Genomic DNA, 26,622 nt, shown 5'->3' with positions numbered 1-26,622 from the left:
TCTCCACTTGCTCTAACTTGAACAATAACGTGCAATATGCAATAACTCTTCCTTGCACAATAACATGGAATATCGTTTGTTTAATTTAATTTGAACACTAATGAGCAATACTCAATAGCTAGAACTTAACCAATAACATGTAGTATATCATTAGTTTAAATGGAACAATAACGTGCAACATGGAATTGTTCCAGCTTGAACAATAACGTGCCATGTAAGTGATTTTTAACATGTTTTTTTTTAAGGACATTTAATGAAGGTCTGACCCAAAATGTTTCAACAGCCATATGGCTCATTAATACTTCATCTACCACACAAAGTACAATTAATGGGGAAAAAAAGAGAAAATTCTCTCTAAATATGTTAGAATTAGTTTCTAATGATTGTCAAAATATAAGATGATGAATGTTTTAGTTCTTTTTTCACTCAGCTGGTAAGAACTAGCAAATGATCTTGCTTGCCTTGTCAGCAATCATCTTTTGGTTGCCAGATTTAAGTAGAATATTTTCAATGGTTTTTACATCTAGTTGAGACAGCAACAATTCCATGCACTTGGAAACATAGCAGACCAACTGTTATGTTTCTGAGTTGTCAATTTGTAGGTTGAATCTCAAATAGTTTGTTTTCCTGTTCGAAGAGGTCATTACCTCAGTCAAAGAGTGGACATAGCCTTGGAGGGCTGCAATGTTTGGAAAAAGTTACTGAGTATTAGGTAGGAAATAGTTATGATTATTTGAATTAATTAGTCTGTTTACAAATTGAACAGTGTACTAAAGTAGATTTTATGATGAAAAAAATCAAGAAATTGATTTAGATCATACACTGTATCACTCAGTTGATCTATAAACTTTCACGTGTATGACATGGTCACATGACACTTCAGTCATAAACTTAGGTACTAGCATAAAATGGCTGCAAGAAATGAAAAGCACAAGATAGAATTAGTAAGGTTGCCAATTTTGAGACCACTGATGCTTAAGCATAAAATTAAATAGAGGTTTGAAAGTTTGAGAAAATTAGGGGATTTGTATGCGCAAAAGTTGCTGGTTCGCAAGGCTTGCTCATGAGAAAATTTTTTTCCATACAAATCCTCTAACTTTTTAAACTTGAAACCACTATAACATATCACCCTTAAACATCAGCAGTCTTGAAATTGGCAATCTATCTAATTTCATCATGCTTTTTTCATTTCTGGCAACTAATCGTTGCTATTACCAGATAAGGATTAATTAAAAATATTGCAACTTACTTAGGAATGTAGATCTTTTGATCTTCTCTCTGAAAGTAAATGAATAAGAGTATTGAAGATAATCAATAGTTTCTGGAGGAAGAAAAGTAGAGACAGGAGTTTATAACATGTTGTTAAAAATTGCTAGTAAAATAGCATTTCTCTAGTTTATAAATTTTTTTTGTTACAGTTGTGCAGAACTATTTCAAATGAATCTGTTTTTGCGTTATTTTGTTGAAAAGGTTAAGATAGAGAAATGAAAGCAGGTATATACTTACCTAGATTGAGACAGTTCTGTTTTCATTGTAGTGTTTTTATTCTGAAAAAGCCAATAAAATTTCTTAGATAAAAAATCACAGTATTGTTGCATTGTCTGACTTCGCTAGTAAAATTTTAACTGGTCCTAACACCTCAATGTACTCTTGTCGCATTTCCTTATAATAAGTATTTCAAACTAATCTAGCTCTCTGAACTACAAAGCTTGCAATAATCTCCTCTGTTGTACTTTGATTACAGTCAAATGTTTAGCACTATGTTATGTTACACTAAAACTATTAATAGGGGCACAAACTGATTTGTGATCTGTAAAGTATGTTTCTAGTATTAGCACTTTTATGTGCTGAAAATTGGCAAAAATGTGATTGATACAAGTTTTGTTAGTGGTAGTGTAAAATGATACCATCTGTCCATATCTATGGTCTCTAATAAATAGATTACATAAAGGCCTTCTTTCTATGATAATGTTCCAATTAACATTAAAAATAACCAATGACTAAATTGAATTGTGGTGACTGGGATATCAGAATATCAGATAAAGTCTGGCAGAGTTGTGACAGTGGCACACTAGGTAAGCAGTATATTCCAAATATATGGATATATGAAGTAGTAACCAATCTGACAGCAGTTATTTCAATACCATTGGAATTTCTAGAGTATGCGTAGCCAGGATAAAAATCAATCTGACTACAGACTTCCATTCCAGTAAATGGTGTCACATTATTGTTTACCATTCTAACATCATTTCTAAACAGAGTGTAGTTTTCAATAGCAAACATAGTGTCATTATCAAAATGGCTGAATACCCTTGTGAACTGAATTCCCAGTTTTCTGGGAATTCCTAGGAATTCCTAGGAATTCTCAAAAATTCTTTAGTATGCAAATAAGCTCTGATTTAAGAAACTGGGAATTTCTGGGAAAGGAAGACTCCAGTTTTGTGAGGACTTTGAATTCCTAGGTATTCCTAGGAATTCTCAGCTATACAAATTGCCTATAATTTAAGAAGGGTGGAATTCTTGGGAACTTCTGGAAATTGAATTTAAGGCAATATAAAAACTCTGAGGTACACATAAATTCCAAGAAATTCTCATTACCTTGCATGTGAGGGTTTTAAGAAAAGGGGTAATTTTAGAGGCTTAAAACTTTGGCTCAATAGAAGGTATGCTATACAAAATTTACCAAGAGATATACATACATGTATATGTTTATAACTTAAAGATCATAAGATTTATTATTCAAACTAAGTTTTAGTAAATCTCTACATTAATATGGATTTTCTCATAAAGCAGTCGTCAATTTTGTTAAATGCAAATTGCCAATTAATCCAATGTATTCATATCACAGATTTACTTTCTAACCTCAAAGGACTCTTGGATTCCATGCGCATAAAAGTTTTTATTGTGATGCAAAATGTCTCATGTTCACAGATGTGCCAAAATCATCAAACATTCATTAGTTGTTCCTTGTTACACAACTTCCATATGTGTAACAATGATTACATTGTTATCTACACTTGAAGAACTTTGTCAGTTATGAACATAAGTTACTTCCCTAACTCACATTACTGGTTTCCTTTGTTAGAAAACCTTAGAAGCTTAGTTGCCTAAAACACACTGTCAGAGACTTTTTGTTTACATTATTTTTAGTAGAAATTTCATGCCTTAGACAAACAAATTCAACACCTAATTAATCTTTTTTTTTATGATTGTTGTTGCTGTTTTTTTTTCAGTTTTTTTTGCTCTGTTTTCATGACTGATTGCTGTAATTTGTTTTGCTTTTTTATTCTTACAAAACATTTTTGGAAGAGTTCCAACACTTGTGGATCATCCGCACACTTTGCAAACATTTGGCATACAGACAAGACAGAGGTAGTCACTGTTCCCTTTGAGAAAAAAACACCTTTTAAATGACTTCTTCGATTTACTTTATTTGAAACTCCTAAAAAATTGTGATTTGCTTGAGTTATTTCTCACCTTTGCCATGAACACAACTCAAGTGAGTTCCGAGTCTTTGTTTCCTCGACAACTTTAGGCCACAAATCGTGCATTTATAGTACGATCGATTCTTGTCGATTATTTCTACATAGAGTGAGCTCACATCATTATTTATATCACCGTCAGAACATGGGTCCAAGGTATTCATCGTCCAGAAGGAGACAACCGGTCGGAGAAGTCAGAATAAAGTTGTGCGCTTCTCTAACACTGCAATCGGCAAGATGCTTTACTAGCCAATGACAAGTCCTAAAATATCCACGTGATCATGCCCGTGATCGGAAACAAAGAAGACTCCATTTGGCGCTCATCTTTGAATGTACTTTTCATCGTTTAATCGCTTGTGTGTTAAGTTGTTTCTTTTCTCAACTGTTTTGCTTAATATAACATTTCTTAAGATAGGCTTTATTGTGGTTCAACGGGAAAACGAGAACAACGTGAGTGATGTAAATGAAAAGAAAGTCGTTGGCGCCGTGGAGTCAAAAGAAGGGACAACAGTTGACATATTGACTGGTACAAACAAGGGTCGAGTGGCCATTTATAGAGCTACGAGTTTGAAAGTTTGAGGTGAGTAAAAATTGCGATATTCGTTACGTGATCAAAATCTTATCAAAGAATAGATATAACGGCTTTAATTAAGCTTACATAACGCTCGGCGTAACTGAAACTAGAATAATCGTGAGAATGGAATCTGTCATTTACATGCCGCAGTTTCTTAAGCTTATGCTTACAGTGAAATAAATCTATCAGTAAGGTTTCAAGATTACTTTAGTCACGTTTGGGATCATTCAAGATTCATAATACAAACTGTGATTAAACAAACCTTATTACATAAAGGAGCCCTCCTTGGTAAAACAAAATAATGTATTGAACCCTTTTTTAGTAAAATCTATGGGAGAGATGTACTAACTCCAGTATAACAGAGATTTCCCAATCCCAGTGCACTTTGTTAAATTGAGATTCCAATGAATGTCCTTTTCCTTATAGCTATCTAAGGCCTTGTCTGAGCTTTTAATATCTATTTATATATATGTATATATATATGTTTTTTTTTTTTTTTTTCAAATTCAGATATCATTGAATCCAGATACAAAATGGTCAAGCTTCTTGTAGACAATCTTCACGGCCAACAGGGAAAGCTGTGAGCTCAGGAAAAAAAGGTAAACAGTAGCTAAGTCTGCAGTGTAGGAAAACTAATTCTAATTTATTGTTACAGTTACAACAAGATTTTAATTAACAAATCAATTCTATTTAGCTGTAATTAACCCTTTCACTCTCAAGAGTGCAAGGTCAAAATTTGAGAAGAAATCTTTGAATTTCAATGTGCAGAATCAACAAAAACAATGAGGATAACATGAAAGTGCTGCTTTACAGCTTACATTTCAATGTTCACACACAAGAGTTTTATCCAAAGAAGTTACAACCACATAAAATCAAGTCAATGCTTAACTCTGAGAGCAAAAGGGTTAAACACCATTTGTATCATCATCCAAAATTAAATGATTTATTTTAAGACTATTTTTAGACAGATAGTATTTAATGCAATAACTGTAATTTAAGATATTGTATTTTATGGAAAAGAATCAACAGATTTTATTCACAATTTGTGTCAAACCAAACTTAATGATTTATTAGGACTATTTTATACGAATAGCTGTAACTGAGGATTAATTCGTGTGAAGTTTTCAAGAAAAGAAAAATGAATCAAATTCCATCCTAATATTACTCCATGTTGATGTTAATATGCAATCAAATATATTCTACACGTAAACCTTAGTTAAGTTTGTAGATAAATTTCATTGAATACTTGAATTTTTAGCTGGAATTTTTAAAATTTTAACATTTATTTCATATTGGTAGCCTCAAATTTTTACTTAAAATTCCCAGCAATTCCTAAAAATTTCTAGAATTTCCTGAAAATTCCCAGAAACTCCTGAAAATTCCTAGAAATTTCTAGGAATTTTTTAGATTTACAGCTTTTCAGCAAAAGTCATTGCTGCTCTGAGTTGGAATTCCTAGGAATTCCAAGTCCTGTCGGCTATAAACTTGGAATTTCTGAGAATTTCTGGGATTTTCTAGGTTTTTAGAACCAGAGTTGTTATAGTTGGGAATTCCTAGGAATTCCTGTGAAAATTCACACCTCTTATTCCTAGGATAATCTTAGGAATTCCAAAATCCATTTTGCAAGGGTCTTGTCTCAGAAAAAATACTAACATCTGTACTTGAATAATTCAAGTCATTGCAGACATCATCAATATATCTGTACAGTGACCTTTTATTTAAGTAATATTTAATTTAAATAATATTAAATTTAATAATATTTGATGAGTATTGTGAATAAGAGTTATAGACAAATTTAACCTAGTTTTGTTTCTAAAACATTATATTTTTTTAACATCATGGCCAGCTGACAGCTATTTTGTCCTCATAAAGGTCAATGCATATATAAACCTTCTATATTTGTTACTCTACTCAATCCTACATAGTGAATATGTGCTATTGCCATTTTAGTATCTAAAATTTACAACTATGGTATTTTAGTTTCATTACAACCCTGCGATCTGTGAATGGTTTAAGCAGCGGCAGGTCTTAATGGAAACTGTTTTATTACAACCTGTACTGTTCTATTTGTACCAAAAGCAAACTATAAGGTCACTGTTTTGATATAGGCGTCCACCTACATGATCAATATCTTATACATAGAGATGTACATTTTCTTGTCTAGTTTTCTCACCAATATCAGCATGGTCAAACTGCGCCCATATGATGCCTGATGGTTTACCAGCTCGCTGTAAGTATTACTAACAACATTTGTCAAGCCATCATCTGTTCTTAAGTTGAGAGAAATATCTGTCCTTTCACCTACTGCAATATGTAAAACTGTGTGCAGTTGACTAGTTTTATTTGGCTTATCAACTAGAATTTGCTTCATTATTTTGTCTCTTAGACTCTGAAACCCAGCTCCAAAATCATTGTAATGTGCTTTGATGGAATACTATGGTCTAGATAAGACACGGTGAACTTTGTCATAGAATTCATTTACTTTGGCATTTTGAATGAAGAAATGAGGAGCATCCAGTGGATAATTGTTGTTGCCAGTTGGTATCAATCTCTCTTTAAATTTTGTTGTACCCTCTTTAGTATGTTTACCCTCCCTTAGTATACTTAAAATTTCAGCATACAGCCTACTTTCCCTCTGTCTTAATGCTTGATGCAGTTTAAACATCTTAAAATGTTCTTGCCAAAGGTTTGGGGTAAGAATACTATATTAAGAATTATTCATCTCTTTACATATATACAACCATCCATGACTGGTTTCAGCTGAAATAAATCACCTATAGCAACAATACTGACACCACCAAAGGGTAATGAGCTTCCTTTATTGTCTTTAAGTCTACTGTTTATTTCTACATTAAACATACCATTGCCAACAATAGATATCTCATCTATAAATATAAGTTTGATTGCACTGAGCTGGCTTCGTAAAGTATTGAGTCTAAGTACTAGAATCAAAACTTTTAAGTCTTCAATAAATGGAAAGCAGCTGTTCATAGTGCTGTATGTATAGTATTACACTTAATATTATAACTGCTTTGCCAGTAGGTGCTAGCATCAATACCTTTACTTCATGAAAGTCAAAATCAGCTCTAGTATTATAATATTTAAATCCTGCTCCTCTACTGAGAAAACAGTAGAAAGGCCCATCTGAGGTTTATCGTAAGTGCAGTACATGGTAAAAGAATTCCTTTTGCTTGTTGTCTAATATTTGAACCATATGCCTATACTCTTCATCTTTCAATTTATTTTGCATTAATGGCTCATAGTTTGCATCAACTGTTGGTATCCCTTTGTCATCTGATAAGTAATAATTCTCATTAAAATCAGGTTGTAGATCTTCATTTCCCAGTGCCTTATGACTGTGTTCAACATTTTAAGTATATGGTGCTATCAAGTCATATTCATTATCTGTGTCTTCCACATGTTATTAACCTGTTCCTGTAATTCATTAAAATCTTTATGATATATTGACACATGACACATTGTTTCATTTGTTCTTGAATCTTGGGAGCTAATAGAAAGTAATACTCTTGATGGGAAGAGTTATCACCTAATAAGTGTTTTTCTTCATTTTGCCAAGCAGTAAAGAGAATAATAAATTCACAATAATTTTTCCTAGGATCACTTTGTTGATTAACCACACACTTCCAATAACTCTGGCCTTAGTTCTTTTCCTGTTCTTGTTTGGAGTTTTATTTTCACTGGGCTGATTATCATCATTAAAATCATCAATAGTATTTTCCAACAGAAGATTTTCACTATCAAGTTCAGTTGATGGCTTAACATATGATTTTGTTTCACAACAGTCCATTTTACAGTTATGTGCTTGGTTGCCAAACCTTTTAACAGGAGTGAGGCTAAGGTTGACCTTGTTATGATACAAACCTTGCTGCTTTTCAAATGCAAATTACTTTGTTATCATGCTAACTACCTGGTCTCTATCACAACAAGGTCACCTTCAGCCTCACTCCAAATTAAAGGCTTGGCAACTAAGTTCACAACTGTAAAATAGGCTATTATACCATGTTGCCCAATCTGCTGGTGAGAGGTGCTCAAGACTAGCAGGGTGTTTTGTGTATCTTTCAATCAAACCACCTGTATTTAAATCTTCACAATCATCTTTCATTTATATCACTTGATGGCTGTAAAAGTTCTATTCTCTTATCTGGAGGTGCAGTATTTATAAATACAATTTGTCTAGATACCTTCCACATTGGAATTTGTAAAATAAGAAAGACAGCTTCTTGTGTACTTATTTCAACAATAATGCTAGAATTCCCCTTTCATGCCTCAGCACAAGCCTGTTGTAAGAGTTCACTCATACCCTTTTGAGCTTTGGATATATAATTTGCAGATCAATATTGCTATCTGGGCAACTACCTACCTACCCCTCCCCTAACCCAACATTAACCCAAACTTGTTATCAATTGACTGTTGTTGAGTTAGGGGAGGGGTAGGTGGACAGTTGCCTAGATACTGGTATTGATCCTAATTTGCCATATGAAACAGCACTGGCATATATATATCTAGTACAAATGGGATGTTCATATTTGCTCTCCATGCAGTAAGACAAGCAAGGTTGTAATTGTTAATTCTTATTTCAACAAGTTTTCTCCTCAAAAAGATAGTGGATGTATGATTATAGCTAATAACTAAATTTCTTCAATGAGCCGTAATTCTGCAAGTAACTCATAAAAAGTTATATCCTTGCCTTCTTTAGGGTCATTTAAATATTTCTTTAGGTTTTTCCATGATTCTTTGTTTGCTTTAAGTTCATTTTGTGAAATTTCATCCACATCAAGTGGATACATAAAAACTTTTTCTCTCATAGGAGGCTGGGGATAACTGAACCTACTTTCCGATGCGTTGAGGGGTAAAGGCCGCATCAGTCACTGCAGCCGAGTTTTACGGCTCTGTCATCCCGAGCAATCTTTACGTTACGGTGAATTCGGCTGTCGTTCATTCGTAAAACTCGCCTTGAGCAGTTTGTTTTCTACTTATCATGTGAAAAAACTTGCGTGTTTTTATGAGCCACAGTTCGGCCGGATTTCACTGAACATTTCAACTACACAATCTGTACTTAGAGATTAAGAACTTCAGGCAAAAGTGTTAAACAATTGCAGAATGTGAACTTTGATGGTTTTTGAACTTAAATGGTTTGACATTTTTGACAGCTTTAGTCTTGTACAGCCAATCAGATTATTTGAAATATAACAAGCGTGCTTCAAGAGAGTGTGGAGTATGCTGACGACACTGCTGTTCACTTTGGGGTTAAAGTTTGTTTTGAAAATAGAAAATACTGCACAGAGAATTTAAAAGATTCTTTACTATAAAACAAATAGAGAAACCTTGACTGTGCTCTGTTCTGTTGTAAAGCACTTAGGAAGCGGTAAGAGCACTCAAGAAGTAGGGAGAAACACGAGACGTTCCTTCAGCAGCTGTACGCACGGTGCACGCGCAGTATCTCCATGCCTGCCCCCGCCTATTATGCCCACTTAGAGGCTTTCACAGCCAGACACCACGTGACCAGAAATGGACTTGTCCATTACCACTTAGTCTTATTTAGATTCGAGCTAAAACTTTTTAGAGACTTATAGAAAGAAAAACAAGTGTGAACTGGACTACAGGATTCTTTAGTTTCCTGGAAAGAGAGAAACTGGAAGTGTTATTATCAGCTTTAAAGGTCGTTCACTCAAATGATCAGATAGTTTGCCCAAATGTTATTCTGAAAAATTTATAAAGAAATGATTGTGCACGAATGAAAATGAATAAATGAATGAAAAAAGGACGCTTCTGGTCGTTATGATGCAAAACTTTCATTTCCTATCCAGTTTACTCCTTTAGTTTTATTAATTATATATTTAATATATTTATATATTAGCCCTCTAACTCCCATGAGTGACTAAGACAGAATTTCTCCTTACAATATCAATAAAACATCATGCAGACAACTGATGAGAATAAAGAAAAATGTGAATTTGGGAATAATTCGATAATACAACTCTAAATTCTCCGTTCTAACATTATAGGAACTGTATGGTTGACAGTAAGGAGAATAACAAATTTGATCTGGGAGTTAAAGGGATGAAATGTGACCATGGTTAAAAAAAAAAAGGGACATCCATTTTGATTTCGCTGTCTCAACAGTCCTTGTATATGACTAAGTACTCATATAGATGTTTCTACAGGCTTTTTAATGCAAAACTTGATGACGTATATTTTGTTAGCTTCTGGCAGCCATGTTTGTGCCACTTAGAAGGACAAAAACATGGCTTCTCCATACAAATCCTTATAAACATTTCTTCGAATATCTCCTGCACAAAACATCGCACAGACCTAGATCTTTGCGAGACCGTTTGATTTTTCATCAAGTCTTTTATCTCTTTGTTTCTTGACTTTATTCGTTGAATGGTTTTGATGATGGTGTGACAATGACAACCGGTAATTGAATGCATGAACCACGAGTAAGTGAAAGACTGTATTTGCTATGAACTTTGCAAGATTATGTCATGATTTTGTATCTTTTAGTTGAAGGATGTCAATAGTGAAACTTAAATCTTGACTGAACCAATAATTTGCTCAAGCAATTTTAAGTACTCGTGATTTTGTTTGGCATTATCCCGGAAAGTATATTGACACACACTTAAAGTTAACACATCACATACTGTTTCCCTTCAACTTAGCAGTCGAAATGATGTACGCATGGGACACCGTTTACAAATCTAAAACACCTCAGTGATTTCATAAGTTAATTAATATTCAACTTTACGAAGAGTTCTGCTTCCTTCGTTCAATGCAAATAAGAGTCACGTTCCGATAAAGAGTTTTCAGTTGACTCTTTCTCGAATTAAGATTTTCTCAGCATTTCTTCGAATTAAACCATTTTTTTATTTATTTCTGAATGAATTATGAAATTGTTTTTTGATCAAAAGCACGATATATTTCACACCAGTGATTGTGTGCTAAGTAATTTTAAGTAATTCTAAGTAATTCTCAAAAGGATACTTCATGAATGGAGTAAGCACTTCACAGTCCCAAGTTCGATCCAAGATCCATCCTGTGAACGGTATCCGGGCAACTCGCCCCCTGAACAATTAGCCCCAGACGACTAGCCCCCAGTCTCTGGACGATTAGCCCCCAACCCATCAACCTTGAAATAAACTATGTTCTTGCCCTTTACTTTTTCCGAACGTTTCCCTATCATATATTATGAAATAAACAATTTTCTTGTTATTTGCTTTTTACGAACATTTCTCTGCCATGCGTGTTAAATTATAAAGTAAATTACGTTCTTGCTGTCTTGTTGTTTGCTTGTTATGAACGTTTCTCTGCCGTGCGTATCGAAATATAAAGTGAACTGTGTTCTTTCTGTTTATATATTCTACAAAAATGAACTGTGTTCTTTCTGTTTACATACTTTACGAATGTTTCTCCGTCATGTTGTTTAAATAGGAAAGGAAAGAAACCAGGGACGAAACTTCGAAACTTTAACTTATTGGCGACTACTTGTTAATGTCAATCGGTGTTTATTTCAAACTCGCCACGCGAATTGTGCGAACTTTTACTAATTTTTATTAGTAATTTGCTTATTTCAAACCCATGCGCAAGGTGCGAAATTTTATTCATTGTAGTTTATTTCAAAGCCACGTGTTCATTCCACTGGACACAAGCCCTATGGCGAAAGGTACAATCTCAAACTGTTAAATCCTTGATTGGTCAAACAAATCGACTTTAGTCTAGCTATAGTTAGATGTGTTAAAAAGGGTTCACTCCTAAAGCTCGTAACGATGTCTTATTCACTATTATAACTCTAAATAATTTCATTTCTCGGGCTTTTCACGAATTTTCTGAAATCTAGAACCACAGATAACAAATACAAATTCGCACAATGTTCAAAACGAAACTAGTTTAACATCTAGCTAACAAAATATTAAATTTCGCTTTTCTTTGATAGGTACAAGGGCTTGGACTCCAGGATGCCTACAGAAATGACCGCGGCACCCACCAGCTAATAAAGCAACTGATGGCTTTATCGTACCTCCCTGCAGACAAGATCGAACGCAGATTCCGTCGACTCCAGCAGCAAGCAACTGTCAGACCCTTGCAGGATTTCTGCAGTTCCATAGATGAAAACTGGATAGTCAGTCAGACCTTCCCGCCACAGAACTGGAGCGTGTTCCTAGAAGCGGTCAGAACGAATAACGACCTAGAGGGTTGGCACAATGGACTGAACCGGCGCGCCAAAGGACGATCACAGCTGCCCCTGTACATCCTGATCCAGGTACTTCACCGGGAAGCTACACTGGTCAGCATGCAGATCCGTCTGGTTTCAGACAAAAAGCTGAAGAGACATCAGCGGTCAAGCTACCGGACCATGCAGAGAAGACTCTTCGACCTCTGGAGTCAATATGAAGACGGCCTAAGGAATTCAAAGGAGCTTCTGGAGGCCTGTGCTCACCTCGCACAACCCATGTAATTTAAATTGAGTAAATGTTAATAAAGATAGACATTCACAAAAAAAGGGCTCCTTTAGGAGCCACAAACTCATAAAAGTCAATGACCAACAGATGAATGTAACTTCTCCTTTTACATAGACTAAGACTGGGGGCTAATCGTCCAAAGACTGGGGGCTAATCGTCCAGAGACTGGGGGCTAATCGTCCAGAGACTGGGGGCTAATTGTCCAGGGGGCGAGTTGTCTCATGTGATGGCGTGTGACGTATATCCGATCGAGTGTAAACATAGCCACGTTTTCCGTATTCCCTATCGTTGGCAGAAATATTGGACAAGATGGCGGCCGCGCTTGCGCATTTTGTCCATAATGGCGTCCAAATAATATAAGAAACTGTATGGAAATTTGTAAAATTTCTAAAATATAACAATCAGGAGCTCATGGTCCCGTCTGCTCTCGATCGAGACATATTCAGTACTGATTCTGCTATTCATCAAACCTCACAGGGACTCGATAAATAAGAACCACTTACTTCCCGAGCCAGTTCTTTTGTCATTGATCATTGACCTAGGCCATACAGTTCTTCAAAATCCGCCGTCTCCATCCCAAACACTCGCCTATTACAGGAAAGTGCACAATAAAGTCAACTGCTCTCGATCGAATTGACTGCTACAGAGTTCGAAGCGCCCAAATATCCTGTAAAATAGCCATTTCCTCCCATCAAAAAAGTTCCCAACGCGCTAGAATATCCCTTATTTTCCATATTGAGTAAGTGACGAGACGCCATGTTGAAAACTATGACTGAAATAGTTAACACGAGCAGCGCTGATCTTCGAATCGTCGGCCATATTCGTTTATGTTCTTGCATGGAAATAAATTAGTTCTCGGTCCTTTTCGGAATAAAAATATGCCAGGCATTGAATGCAAATTCAGTAGTCTTAGCGCGAAAATTAAATTAAAGCAACTCAAAATTCTGACATCATGTCATATCTCTGCCTCGAAAAATCCCAAAGATTTACTTGTAGGTCTTCTTTTCTTTTTCTTTTCATCAAATAGAAGATCTGCGGTGCTCAAATTGTATAAGTCATGGTACGAAACACTCTCTTCGCAGATCGAGCCGTGATCGCCGCCGTATTGAATTCTCTTGATATTCTATTGTTCCGGAGTATAATACGATATACCGCTGATTATTGTTAGCGGGCTCGAAATGTCCTTGATTTCTGGCGATGTTTCAAAATGGTGGACAATCAAGACAGTGAATCACTCCTTGTAAAATACGAAAACTGACTGCTATACTGGATAAAACTGTAAATATATGAACCACCTACAATCACATTGAAATACACGCAATGAAAATTAGTGTAAATTATAAGAAATGTATTGTAGAAGAAAGCACAAATGCCAGCAGCGATGTCAGCTTAGAGTGATTTGCCTTAGTAAAATCCCGCCATTTTATTCCCACGTCTCCATGACAACTGTCAAAAAGTTATAACCGTGAAAACAATTTGCTGCTATTCTTAGAACCGCAGTAAACAAAACTGCGCGTGACGTGGAATGAAACGTCTTCCGCCATATTGTGAATTGACATGAAATGCCAAAAACCAAACTACGTTCGATCAAAATCCTAGTATTTTAGATCCATAGTAACGACAGTTGAAATGTCTCGCGTAGAATATAATCACCTTCTTTTAGAAATCAGCCAACGACTCGATGAACTGAACAAAGCTACACTCGTATACTTAACATGTGGAGGGCGTGTGGAGTCTAGCGCTCAAGTTATCCCTGGTACATTGTTTCTCTTTCAAAAGCTACAGGATCAAAAAAGGTTGGCCATTGATCAGGTTGGGCTATTGAAAGATTTGGTAAAACAGGTCAGCGAATGGTCGTTGCGTCGGAAAGTGGAAAAGTTCGAGAAAAAAAGGAAAGAATATAAAGAATTGCTTGAACAGACCAGTCGCGCTCTCGACGAAAGCAATCAACTGCAACAGCTCATTGTTGTCTGCACCGAGAGGGTAACGTTGGAGGAAAATGAAAGAAACTCTCAAACTGCTCGAATTTTGTTCGAAAAACTTGAGGGCCGAGAACTTTTTGAGTTTGGTCGTCTTGAGTTCTTGAAGGAGATTTTATCGAGAATTCAGAGGCAAGATCTGGTGAAGGAAATTCAGGACTTCGAGAAACAACGAACTAATGAGGATGACTTTGAAAGATGGAAAGGTAACAATTATTCGATCCTCTGCAATTTATATTTTCCCGCATTTTTTGCGAGAAAGTATCTAAGAGTCTTTGCTCAAATAACGTCCATCGAGTAAGCATGATATGCTATTTATTGATCAGAACTCAAAATTTAAACCCAATTCTGTCAGTTTATCATAATTCTCCTGCCTAATTTGTCATTGAATCTTACAATTTAAGCGCAAGCCGGTGACATTGTTCAGGTAGCCAGGGATACTGGTGGAAGAATAATCGGAGGTGAGTTAAAATTGTTGTGACTTAAGTGTTGAGCATGAGTGAGAAAGAGTTCTAAACTCCATAGACAAACCAAAGATCTGAAGCAATCTAAACTAGTTATGCATTTCCGACGATCAACTATAAAACTATTTTACGGAGATATCAGAAAGTGTGGGTATCTAGCGTACTCGTTAACATGCTCGTGTCAGTGCGTTATACGGTCGAAGTTGTTTCTAATTTCTTCGATGAATCCGAGTCGGGCCCCTAAAATTCGCCTGCGTGGAAATTATGTTGTATCACGGTCGTAATAGAAAAAGTGAGTCATTTACATTCTGCCGCGGTCCGAGTGAACATCTTTGCTGGCAGCGAGATAGCGTGAATAAACTTGAAATGTAATGAGGATTCACCGTCTGTTGCCGTACCTTTGAAATTTAAAAGGTGTTTACGGGCATGCACGACTCCTGTCATTCCTCCGTGACGAATTCACTCTTAGGAGGCAACTGACGAGATTCAGAAAGAATTGAAAGTGCAGTCTTGCCTAGGAAACTACACAAATGGCAGCAGTTACATTCACAGCCGATGGCTGCGTGAACAATAACAAATTCAGAAAATAAATTCCCAGACGCGAGGTATATAGTAAACGCATCACAAAGACCTTCTAGTACACGAACTGTTTTTCGTGTCATCCATCTGGCGTAAATACGGGATTCGTAAAGAAGAAGCCCTTCATCTGCTAAGAACGAATTCTTAACGTTCCACGTTTAATTAATACCACGTTTAATTCATAAAAAACGTACAGAGTTTCATGATACGCTTAAAGAATAGAGGATACCTATATGAAGGTTTTGAGAAACGTATCTCCGAAGTCATTTTCTGAGGAAGAGAAAGTATACTTTAAACAACACATGCACACAGAAGAAAATTTATATTGCCTCTCGTGACACAATCTCGTCCAGCTTTGCCAAACCTCAAAAACTTTCAGATGGGGAAATGACACCTTAAAACTAACCGTTATTATCACATCGCAAAGGAAAATCATGAATAGATATCTTTATCTCAGCTTAACTTTGAGCGCTGAAGATTTCAAAGCGCTAGCGAATGGCAGGAGTCGCTCAAGCCTATCAACACCTTGTAACGGTCGACTGCCTTTTGTTTTCCGGCTTACCCGGCGTGTCGCGCAATCAGAGTTATTTATTGGTCAACTAATTCCTTTCACTTCTCTAATTCAACTGTTCTTCTTCAATGATCAATATGGTAGAGTTTATCATACAATACTCGCGATTAGTTTATCTGCTTTTATTTAGGAAAGTTGATTTACAACGCGGTTGAGCATATATAGGAATAACAATGGTAACGCTGTGTGCTTGCGTACAATCTTACTTATATATTACGCTGTTATATATATTCCCCTCGAGAACCATTGAATACGCGACAAATACGTACAAAAAATACTTCACCTTACTTCTACAGCGTATTAATTGTTATCTGATCGCTTACTTTGATGAAAAGAACCCATCTTAGCGAGTTGTCCATTTCAAGGTTTTCTGCGTACCCAAAAAAAGCCCAAGGCTGAACACTCCATTTCCGAACGCGTGTCAAGGTTGATGTGTACCCGGGCTGTTAGAAACCTATAAATTGGAAATTTTTGATGCAAACTGCGGCTTAGCGTCGGTTGTACGGGGAAGATTGAGTTTGCAGTGAACTGAAATGAAACTACAGTATATGTGCTTGGATTCTGCGTTGGATTTGTGGCTGCCCGGTCATTTTGCGCTGGGATTTTTAACTCGTGAGTTAGCTATCGAGTTGTAGATACGATGTTGGGAGTGAAACTCGCTCGCTCGCTCGATTGGTCGATTCCTGTAAACTTCTTTTCGATTTTAGGCTTTTGAGTGCATTTGATAGTTTTTGGCCAGCAATAAACAAACGAAATGGCGATCTTTGTTGCTGAGAATAGTGGTGGGGTGAAAAAGAAGCCAATGATAATCTTAAAAGGGATTTTTTTTCGTTTTAGTTTCCACAAGCGGCGCCAGCGACTGGCAGGCATGCAAGGATTCACACTGAAATAACAGAACAACCTTCGTTTTTCATAAAATTGTAATTTACAATCCTTGAACTTGAAAACAATCCGAAGATTCATTGAAAATATCACTTACTGCGAAGCGCTCGGAGTTTACAGATGATCAAAAGCTTTTTCTGTTGTGGCGTGAGATTGAGGACAAAATCGATCATTACGTTTCGTATCGTGTGTTTTTCCTGTGTAAAGCAACAGAAGATGCCGGCGACTGACGAAATTACAAGCTAACACGATCAAATAACACCTAAACAAACAATTTTAGCTACCGATTTTCAGTAAATTTTTAAAGAACAATTTTCTTTTAAGTTTCAAGACAATTTGAAGATTCAAAATACATATTACGTACTAAAATGCGAAAGTTATACACCACAAAATTGATAAATAGGCCTGAAATGAAATTCATTCTTGTTATTGATCATACGTTGCCTAGCACGTGACTAAAATCTACCCAGGCGGAGATCCAAAATGACAGTGGCAGTCTTGGCTTGGTTATATCACTCAAAACTCGTTCCCGTTTGTCTCATTTGATAAAGAGGGAATAGTTAATGTTTTCATTAAGATAGTATTGCCTTGATTTTCTAATATTTACGATGACAGTAAATTTCACTTTTCACCCACATTTACTTCCAACCTTTTCTTTTGAACCAGAAACAAAAATGATATACGTTTAAAACACGACATCATCCACCCTTGTCAAATGTCATAGCACGATCATTTCAATTGTAATGCCTTCTTATCCCAACGTTACTTTGTTTCTTTGCTACATTAGCGAACACTGAACTACTGCTCGTACTCTAGATATGACAATCAAACACAAAATTCCCTAAACCAGATAACATTAAACATAATCCAAAGAATCATGTGTCAATTCACGAGTTTGCTCACAGAGCACTTTGATTCGTTACTCGGATCGGGCGTTCGGAAATGGAGTGTTAAGCCTTGGGCTTTCCTTATGTGCGTAGAAAACCTTAAAATGGACAACTCGCTAAAATGGGTTCATTTCATCTAAGTAAGCGGTCAGATAGCAAGTGATACGCCGTGGAAGTAAGATGAGGTATTTTTATTGAGAATTTGACGTATTCTTTCATTCCTTAAAGCGCTCGTAAATATTCCCATACAAACTCTTCTAATTCCGCCATGACTGTTATTGCGCAGGATGATCATCTCACAGCTGGAGCTTGGGCCGTCTGTGCTTATACACATTCAGAATGAACCTATGGTTGAAGAAAAAGGAACGGCCTAACTTTTACGAAACGTTCAGTCAAAATCTGCCAATTTCGAATTTTGCCGCTTTCATCGGGTCACGAGGCTGAAATGCTTGCTTCAAGCTGAAGAATACCATTCGGGCGAGATTTCTAAGATTCTACAGTCATATTTCCCAAAAATGAACCCAGAGGTAAATCAAAATCGGACAGTCTGCTTCTTAGATAACATAGTTCCGCAGACACTTATTTGGACATAATTTGCATCGGACTGCGATTAATTTGGGTTAACCGAGCGATCACGTCGTCAGGGACGGTATGTTTTCTCGCAAACTACAAAAAAAAAAAAAAAAAAAAAAAGCAAAAAAAGTCAGCGGATTCAAGTAATGCAAAACAAAATCCTTCGATGTTTGACAGTCATATTCTGTCACCTCTTACGGTTCTTTTCCAGCTTGTTTACAATGATCTTCGCCAGACTACCACCAAAAATGATTTTAAATATCAACATTCAAAATCTAATTTAGTGCCATTTGTTTCAGTACTGAACATGAAGACAGTGTTTGGAGTGGCAGCAGCGGGAATAACCTTACTCACTGTCCGTGAGATTTTGACTCGCTGGTCAACTTATGATCAGTTAGTCACCTGCTTCCAGGGTTGTGTGCTTCCTGCTGGTTCAAGATTGATTGAAGTGAGTCAAGGGTGCGTATGCTTTACAATTCAGGTCGACAATCTCACGGGGCTCACTGCTTTGTGGAACATGTACGAGGATGGCACGCTCAGGGAACGTTTATATAACTTTTTTGTGACTGATGAAATGAAGACCCGTGCCGGTGGTGAAGAGAATGTGGAATTGACTGTGACGATTGAAAAAGCAGAATACGTGGAAGCTTACCTTGAGCTTGTTCAAGAAGCTGACGGTGAGTAACTTTATCTGAGGATGTTGATTAAAACAAAGTTGATGCGTGTTTAAAATCAACAACACCGGGGATCTTTTTATTTTGCATCTTTTGTACGCTCGGAGGCCGATCTCCTCCGGGGTTATTGCTTCAATAGCAAAAGTTAAAAAAACTACCACTGTATGGATTGCTCGATTTTGGCTCAATTTGCGTTATTGTATACTTAAACAACTTTTTTGTCAAATTTTGCTTCATAAATTAAGTGATAGATCATAGATTATTGAATAGCGAAAGAAAACATTTCCGACTTGGACCAGTCAATTGCAATCATTATCCTTTTGCAGGCTGAAGCAGTGCATACATGAGCAACCTACCCACTTGCCATCTCCTTCATTTTAATTTGCCAACTTGGGCTGGTCAGTCTCATTGGCTCATTATATTTCCCGCTTAATTTTGTTTTGGTTGTTGAACTGCAGGAATTTAGCTGTTCAGTAACAAGAAGAATAGGTTTAATTGTACAGCTTTGCTGCTGCTTCAACCACATTAAGTTATGAACAAGGGCTGTTTTGAGTAAATCAGATAGATATAATTTATTGGCCAAACAATTAACTGTGGAATAGGATCATTGCCTTGTTCGACTCGACGTTCTCGTTGCTGGCAATTTTTAACTTTTAATTTCCGAAGCAATACCATTAATTAAGGGAAGTAAACTTTGACAGCCCATTCTATTTTCGGTATTCAGGTTAATATTCAATCACTGAAATAACGGACACGAAATATGGAGGAGAATTCAGTTCTTTAATTGCAAACCATGGCGTAGTGAATTTCTTTAGCGGATCTACGGTTGTTCGGGTGACTCGGCCGAACCTCCTAAACTGAAATGAAAACCTGAAAACACTTGCAGTTTTTTTTTACAAAAACCTTAAATTGGATATGCCAGGAAAATATTACTTGTTGATCCCATTTAAAAATTTTCCGAGGGATGCATACCCCCAGCCGCTCTTGAATGGTCCGCTTTCAGTGGACATTTATCTGAACTCCCCTTCACTAAATCCTGCATCTTCCCCTTATCGTGTGCGGGTGGGTGCGTGGGTGTGCGTGTGTCAGGTATGAACACTACAGTAGATCTAAAAATAATCAAAATGATTCTCTGACCACCATTAGGTAACCAGAAGCGACCTCCGGAACGAGGTGATCGTAGGCACTCCGACTCAGTGTTATCTCTCCCACCCAGAACAGCTGAAAATTCTCTGATAACAATAGCACAACTTAAGAACCAAGTCAAGTTTCTGGAGGAAAGAATAGAAGCTGTAGAGACTCAAATGGTTTCATTTGAGAAAGGTAACTATGCAATTAAAGGATTTGTTTCTCCAGCTATGCGAGAAAGGATAGTAAATGGTAAAATGTCACAATCTGATTAAAAAGTAAACGAATATCTCTATCGGCTCTAATATAGAGGAAGTATCATGCCAAAAAATAAAGTAAAAACTGTAATATTTTAGGTGCCAAATCTTCGATCCACTGACCAATCTATTGGATACAAAACGGTTTCTAAGTTTTATTCATTAGATCTGCTAATTCTCTGGAACCATCTGTTAAATATTGTTATCGTTATTTTGTTAACTCGCCAATGTGAGCATAAAGGGCTATATTGGTGATAGATTCCTCACTGATTTGATTTATTCTGGGTGTCGCTGCTGATATTACTAGCCCTGTATATTAAGCACTTAGAAGATGCGTTTAATTAGGATGCGAGCGATGTCATCGTTTATTATTAAAGATAACATCTCTCCGGTCTCTTGCACTCGATTTTGTATTATGTCTAAATAAGAGGCAACGCAAATACTCACAGTCAACTATGTCCTTCACCAACTGAAATTTAGTGAGTTTTGATCAGAATACGTACAGGCAAACCGATCTCCAGCTGTGTGATGATCATCTTGCGAAATAAGAGTCATGGCCAAATTATAAGAGTTTGTATGGGAATGTTTACGATGGCTCTTCGGAACAAAAAAAGAAAGTAAAAATCTCTTTAAAAAAAACCTCACCCTACTTTCACAGTGCATCGCTTGTTATCTGACCGCTTACTATGTTGAAAAGAACCCATTTTAGCAAGTTATCCATTTCTAGGTTTACTTAGGCTTCTGTTATGAGTAATTGTACAGTAGTTGTATTGTGCAATCCATGCAGATACTAATATAGCTTGATTTTTTTTTACTCTGAGATGCACTACTGTAAACAAACTTACATGTAGCACTTATTGGTATCAATTCTTGCTCCTACACCAATTCAGAGCAAGCTATAAGCAAAGATGTACATTTGCATCCCTTGAGCAAACGTATTCAAACATAGTAGTGAAAAATAAGTTTTGCACTATATTTGCCTGGTTTTGCACTCCAAGGCAAACTACTATTTTTTGCAAAGAGGGTAAAGTTTTCGCAAACTCACGTCGTTTTTAAAAAATTGCCCTATGTGCAAGGATTAAGTAAATAAAGAGCACACTGTCGCATTTATATTACAAACTGTTAAACATCCTAAAAGCTTCTCAACACATAAATGCATTCCTACTTTAAAATGACATTTTTAGGCAAAAACATGTTGTTTCTTTATGTTTTGTTTAGTTCAGAATGCCAGTTACGAAAGGCTCGCAGACAAGCCACGGGGTATTGACGAATACAAATGGAATTTTACCAAAATGTACGTGGAAAGTCTACTGTTTGAGACGGAAAGTTTAATGTCTGAAGCATCTGACAGCGGTATGGGAACTGAAGGAGCACCATCTGAATTTGACGTGGAAATGGTTGGTCAGTATCGAAAAGTCAAAATTACCAAGCTTAGTTTCTTTGATAATAATAATAATAATAATGATAATAATAATAATCATAAAACTTTATTTAAACACGATAAGTATTTAAAGCTAGAGGTTTGTGGGGTCGTGTTACAATAATATAACGTAAAAAAATATTAATATATAATAACATTTATAAATTTATTTAAAAATATGAAAAATATGTTCAACTCCTTTTAAATAATACAGCAATATATCTCAGACACTGCTAAGCAGTCACTCCGGATCCAACAAACACCACCAAACCAATAGTTTATTTATTTCTATTGATATTCATCGAATTCAAAACGACTGCCCAATAGTGATGGTTAAGTCAATCAATCCAATGCGATATTTAAATGTCATATCAAGATTGACTCAACCATGTCTCAAGAATACATGTACATTTCATTATATTTTGGTTTACATCGATCAGTCAAACGATCAAAATTGAAATGTAAGAAATCACGTGACTTAGTTAAAAGTTTACAGAAATGCTTTATACCCTTAGAATCTATGTAAAAAGCTATCATTCTGTTCTTGTTTAGTTTTTGATCTTGTTGTGATGACAGCAAGAAAAACCGTTATCATTCTTCGTGAAATGCTGGAAACCGTGTTTGAAATGTTCTGTATAGAAGGTGAACTTATTCTTTGAATGCCGCAGAACCCTCGAAAAAAAGAAGTTATCTTTCAAATCGGCACTCTTAGTCCCAGGTTATCAACGAACACTTTTCGTTCAACTTATCTATGCTAGTTACCATGTTCCCACCAAAAGCGTTGATCCATTTTCTGCATAGAAACACACACAGGAGCCACAATTCCTTCATTCGCTCTGACGAAGGGCTAACGCTCGAAACGTCAGCTTTGAAACCCTTAATGATGGCCGATTTACGTTAAACTTATCAACTCAGTTGATAATACCAAATTACCTTGCTAAGTATTATTATTATTACTAGTAATAACCAAAGGTTAGGAAATGCGGGCGAGGACGATGCATTTTTGGCTATTTGGTTAATGAAAGATTTAGTCCATGAGGACACCCCCCATGCTCCAATCGCTTTTTCCTCTATTTTGACACTAACAATAGGGTAATTTTAATAAACCTGTGAAACAGTTACCAACACTAGATCATTCCACGAGACACTAGTCCCATTGTTTTGTTTTGCTTAGTTTTAGTAATATGCTGTAATTGTTGTTGTTTCATGGTGTAAAGAAAATCACTGTAGGTTATAAAATACGCGTATTGATCGAGTCAAAATTGTTGATGTAATGCAACAATTATTTATTTATTACTGAAACGAAACGACCAATATATGAAGAAATTTCAGATTATTCCAAAATATAATATATAAACGATCCCGTTCCAAGGACTGAAGGACGAAGAACGCTCTCGCTCCACGCTTCTATGAGATCAAAGACAACAATCTCAGACTATACGCTTGTCAGGTCAAGCACGAACAATACCGACGCTCCACGCTTGAATTAAAGGACGAACAGATACAACTCCCTCTCTACGCTTGAGGTCAAGGACTAACAGACGAACAACACTCTCGCTACTCGCCTGAAGCGGAATGCGGCCGAGAAATGGCATTCAACGCGATATGAACGGAAACGTCGAATCCAGATATTGACACGCTTGATTTGGATTGGTCGGCGCTGCTGCTATGCGTTAGCTTCACGTGTTCCAAGGTCCAAATTACACATGATGCGCGTGAGAAAATAGCGTTCTTTGCATTCCATACATTCTTAGTGGTAGACTCACTATTTGAGCAAAAATCGAATCGGGGCCAAACTACACACCTGCCCGCATGCGTTTATAAAGGCAACGTTCAGATTAGGATTGCTTGCTCCTCTTGTCACCCGCAGTTATTATTATTATTATTATTATTATTATTATCATCATCATTTATTATTATTATTATTATTATTATTACCATCATCATCATCATTATTATTATTATTATTATGCCGAATAGAGCCGCTCAATTTGCGAAGCGAGCAAGCTGTGAGATACGATACCTTGAATTATATAACTAAAAAATGGAATGGAAGAACGGTGGATCGGCATAATGACGGAATATCCTAAAACGCGGAATGCCGTTTTGTATGAAGAAAAATGTCTCAAAAAATGGAATCGCAATTAAATAATAAGAAGCATAAGTAACATTGTTGGGGCTCAGAGGATAGGGGAACCATAAGGCTTTTGAGCGAACCCCAGCAAAACTATATTCTATTCTTATGTATAATGATACAACCTCTAGTTCTTTCCAATGCTCTAAAAGTTGTTCTATATCAGAAGCCAAATGCAATCTTTGACTGTCTATTTTTATATATTGAGTATAAACGTTCTTATTATTACAAAATACGGAGATGTCTCTTCTGCTGTGAAATTTGTTTTCATTTATCTTTTTTTTTTCAGATACACGTGACACTCAGACGATAGCAGGCGACGATTGGAACTCACTGTCATCAGCTGTGCAGACTGGCAACTTTGCCATCATCGAGGATATGTTGTCATATGACATAGATATCAACGCAAAAAATAACGATGGTAATACGGCTTTGATTTTAGCTGCTTCGACTGGCAAAAGAGATGCCGTAAATTACCTCTTAGACAAAGGAGCTGATCCCTTTATTGTAAGCCACTCTGGCATTAGTCCACTGCACGTCGCCTCAATGGATGATAATGTCACCATCATCGAGACACTAATGTCACGTGGTCTAGATGTCGATCTAAAAGATAGTGGAGGAAGTACCCCATTGATGTGGGCTGCAGCTTGTGACAAGATTGAAGCTGTAAATTATCTTTTAGAGAAAGGAGCCGATCCCTGTATTAGAGACCAGTCAGGAAGAAATTCACTACATGATGCTTCACAGGGTGGTTATGTCACCATCATCGAGAAACTAATGTCACGTGGTCTAGATGTCGATTCAAAAGATAGTGGAGGAAGGACACCATTGATGTGGGCTGCAGCTTGTGGCAAGATTGAAGCTGTAAATTATCTTTTAGACAAAGGAGCCGATCCCTGTATTAGAGACCAGTCAGGAATAAATTTACTACACGCCGCTTCACGGGGTGGTAATGTCACCATCATCGAGACACTAATGTCACGTGGTCTAGATGTCGATTCAAAAGATAGTGAAGGAAGGACACCATTGATGTGGGCTGCAGCTTTTGGCAAGATTGAAGCTGTAAATTATCTTTTAGACAATGGAGCCGAGCCCTGTATTAGAGACCAGTCAGGAAGAAATTCACTACACGCCGCTTCACAGGATGGTAATGTCACCATCATCGAGACACTAATGTCACGTGGTCTAGATGTCGATTCAAAAGATAGTGGAGGAAGGACACCATTGATGTGGGCTGCAGCTTATGGCAAGATTGAAGCTGTAAATTATCTTTTAGACAGAGGAGCCGACTTCTGTATTAGAAACTGGTTAGGAATAAATTCACTGCACGCCGCTTCACAGGGTGGTAATGTCACCATCATCGAGACACTAATGTCACTTGGTCTACATGTCGATTCAAAAGATAGTATAGGAATTACCCCATTGATGTGGGCTGCAGCTTGTGGCAAGATTGAAGCTGTAAATTATCTTTTAAACAAAGGAGCCGATCCCCGTATTGGAGACCAGTTAGGAAACAATTCACTACACGTCGCTTCACAGGGTGGTAATGTCACCATCATCGAGACACTAATGTCACGTGGTCTACATGTCGATTCAAAAGATAGTATAGGAATTACCCCATTGATGTGGGCTGCAGCTTGTGACAAGATTGAAGCTGTAAATTATCTTTTAAACAAAGGAGCCAATCCCCGTATTGGAGACCAGTTAGGAAACAATTCACTACACGTCGCTTCACAGGGTGGTTATGTCGCAATCATCGAGACACTAATGTCACGTGGTCTAGATGTCGATTTAAAAGATAGTGGAGGAAGGACGCCATTGATGGTGGCTGCAGCTTGTGGCAAGATTGAAGCTGTAAATTATCTTTTAGACAATGGAGCCGGTCCCTTTATTAGGAACAGGTTAGGAAGAAATTCACTGCACACCGCTTCACAGGGTGGTAATGTCACCATCATCGAGAAACTAATGTCACGTGGTCTAAATGTCGATTCAAAAGATAGTGGAGGTAGTACACCATTGATGATGGCTGCAGCTTTTGGCAAGATTGAAGCTGTAAATTATCTTTTAGACAAGGGAGCCGATCCCTCTATTAGAAACCAGTCAGGAGTAACTTCTCTGCACGCCGCTTCACAGGGTGGTAATGTCACCATCATCGAGACACTAATGTCACGTGGTCTATGTGTCGATTCAGAAGATAGTGAAGGAAGTACACCTTTGATGTTGGCTGCAGCTTATGGCAAGATTGAAGCTGTAAATTATCTTTTAGACAAGGGAGCCTATCCCTCTATTAGAAACCAGTCAGGAAGAAATTCACTGCACGCCGCTTCAGAGGGTGGTAATGTGGCCATCATCACAAAAATTCTGTCACTTGGTTTGAATATTAATTCAACAGATTTTGTAGGTCGCACACCGTTAAAAATCGCAAAAACATATGGCAAAACTGAGGCCGTAACCTTCCTACTTAGCAAGGGAGGACATTAGTTTTTATTTCTTACTGCTCCTTTAAAATACGTCGTTCAGGTCCATAGTCGCGAAAAGAAA

The 26,622-nt window shown here is 36.9% G+C and overlaps 2 protein-coding genes and 1 long non-coding RNA gene across 5 annotated transcripts; 2 read left to right on the top strand and 1 right to left on the bottom strand.

Annotated features, from left to right (window-relative positions):
* Positions 1 to 1,187: 1,187 nt before the first annotated feature.
* LOC149053741 (uncharacterized) lies at positions 1,188 to 3,620 on the bottom strand. The gene is made up of 3 exons (XR_016188219.1): positions 3,478 to 3,620; positions 1,507 to 1,547; positions 1,188 to 1,321 (listed from the first exon to the last, which is right to left on the bottom strand). It is a non-coding gene; the product is annotated as an uncharacterized LOC149053741 (long non-coding RNA).
* Positions 3,621 to 3,755: 135 nt separating this feature from the next.
* On the top strand, positions 3,756 to 12,911 carry LOC113686978 (uncharacterized). Of its 3 annotated transcripts, none has more exons than XR_016188183.1 (4): positions 3,756 to 4,062; positions 4,567 to 4,655; positions 6,221 to 6,286; positions 9,430 to 9,786. XR_016188183.1 is itself a non-coding variant. In XM_089211535.1 (3 exons), exon 3 carries the CDS (start codon positions 12,077 to 12,079, stop codon positions 12,527 to 12,529), a length of 453 nt encoding a protein of 150 aa, XP_089067661.1. In that variant the 5' UTR covers positions 3,798 to 4,062; positions 4,567 to 4,655; positions 12,008 to 12,076; the 3' UTR covers positions 12,530 to 12,911. The 3 variants fall into 3 exon arrangements, 1 of the variants encoding a protein (XP_089067661.1); XR_016188182.1 differs by lacking the exon at positions 9,430 to 9,786 and adding an exon at positions 6,443 to 7,522; XM_089211535.1 differs by lacking the exons at positions 6,221 to 6,286; positions 9,430 to 9,786 and adding an exon at positions 12,008 to 12,911 and having other exon boundaries at positions 3,798 to 4,062.
* Positions 12,912 to 14,058: 1,147 nt separating this feature from the next.
* On the top strand, positions 14,059 to 26,622 carry LOC113670529 (uncharacterized). Its single transcript, XM_089183624.1, has 6 exons — positions 14,059 to 14,718; positions 14,917 to 14,973; positions 18,768 to 19,145; positions 20,289 to 20,543; positions 21,746 to 21,928; positions 24,371 to 26,622. Exons 1-6 carry the CDS (start codon positions 14,163 to 14,165, stop codon positions 26,560 to 26,562), a joined length of 3,621 nt encoding a protein of 1,206 aa, XP_089039750.1. The 5' UTR covers positions 14,059 to 14,162; the 3' UTR covers positions 26,563 to 26,622.

This window comes from Pocillopora damicornis, chromosome 1, assembly GCF_964200805.1.
Source record: "Pocillopora damicornis chromosome 1, jaPocDami1.2, whole genome shotgun sequence".
In the NCBI taxonomy this organism is placed as follows: domain Eukaryota; kingdom Metazoa; phylum Cnidaria; class Anthozoa; order Scleractinia; family Pocilloporidae; genus Pocillopora; species Pocillopora damicornis.
The sequence above is the reverse complement of the archived record's forward strand: the minus strand, read 5'-3'. Positions and strand labels throughout refer to the sequence as shown.

Coding starts and splice junctions, on each gene's coding strand:
- LOC113670529 (XM_089183624.1), top strand. CDS start 14,163: ATGTCTCGCGTAGAATATAATCACCTTCTTTTAGAAATCAGCCAACGA. Junction 14,719..14,916: donor TGACTTTGAAAGATGGAAAG/GTAACAATTATT, acceptor TTACAATTTAAG/CGCAAGCCGGTGACATTGTT. Junction 21,929..24,370: donor ATTTGACGTGGAAATGGTTG/GTCAGTATCGAA, acceptor TTTTTTTTTCAG/ATACACGTGACACTCAGACG.
- LOC113686978 (XM_089211535.1), top strand. CDS start 12,077: ATGGCTTTATCGTACCTCCCTGCAGACAAGATCGAACGCAGATTCCGT.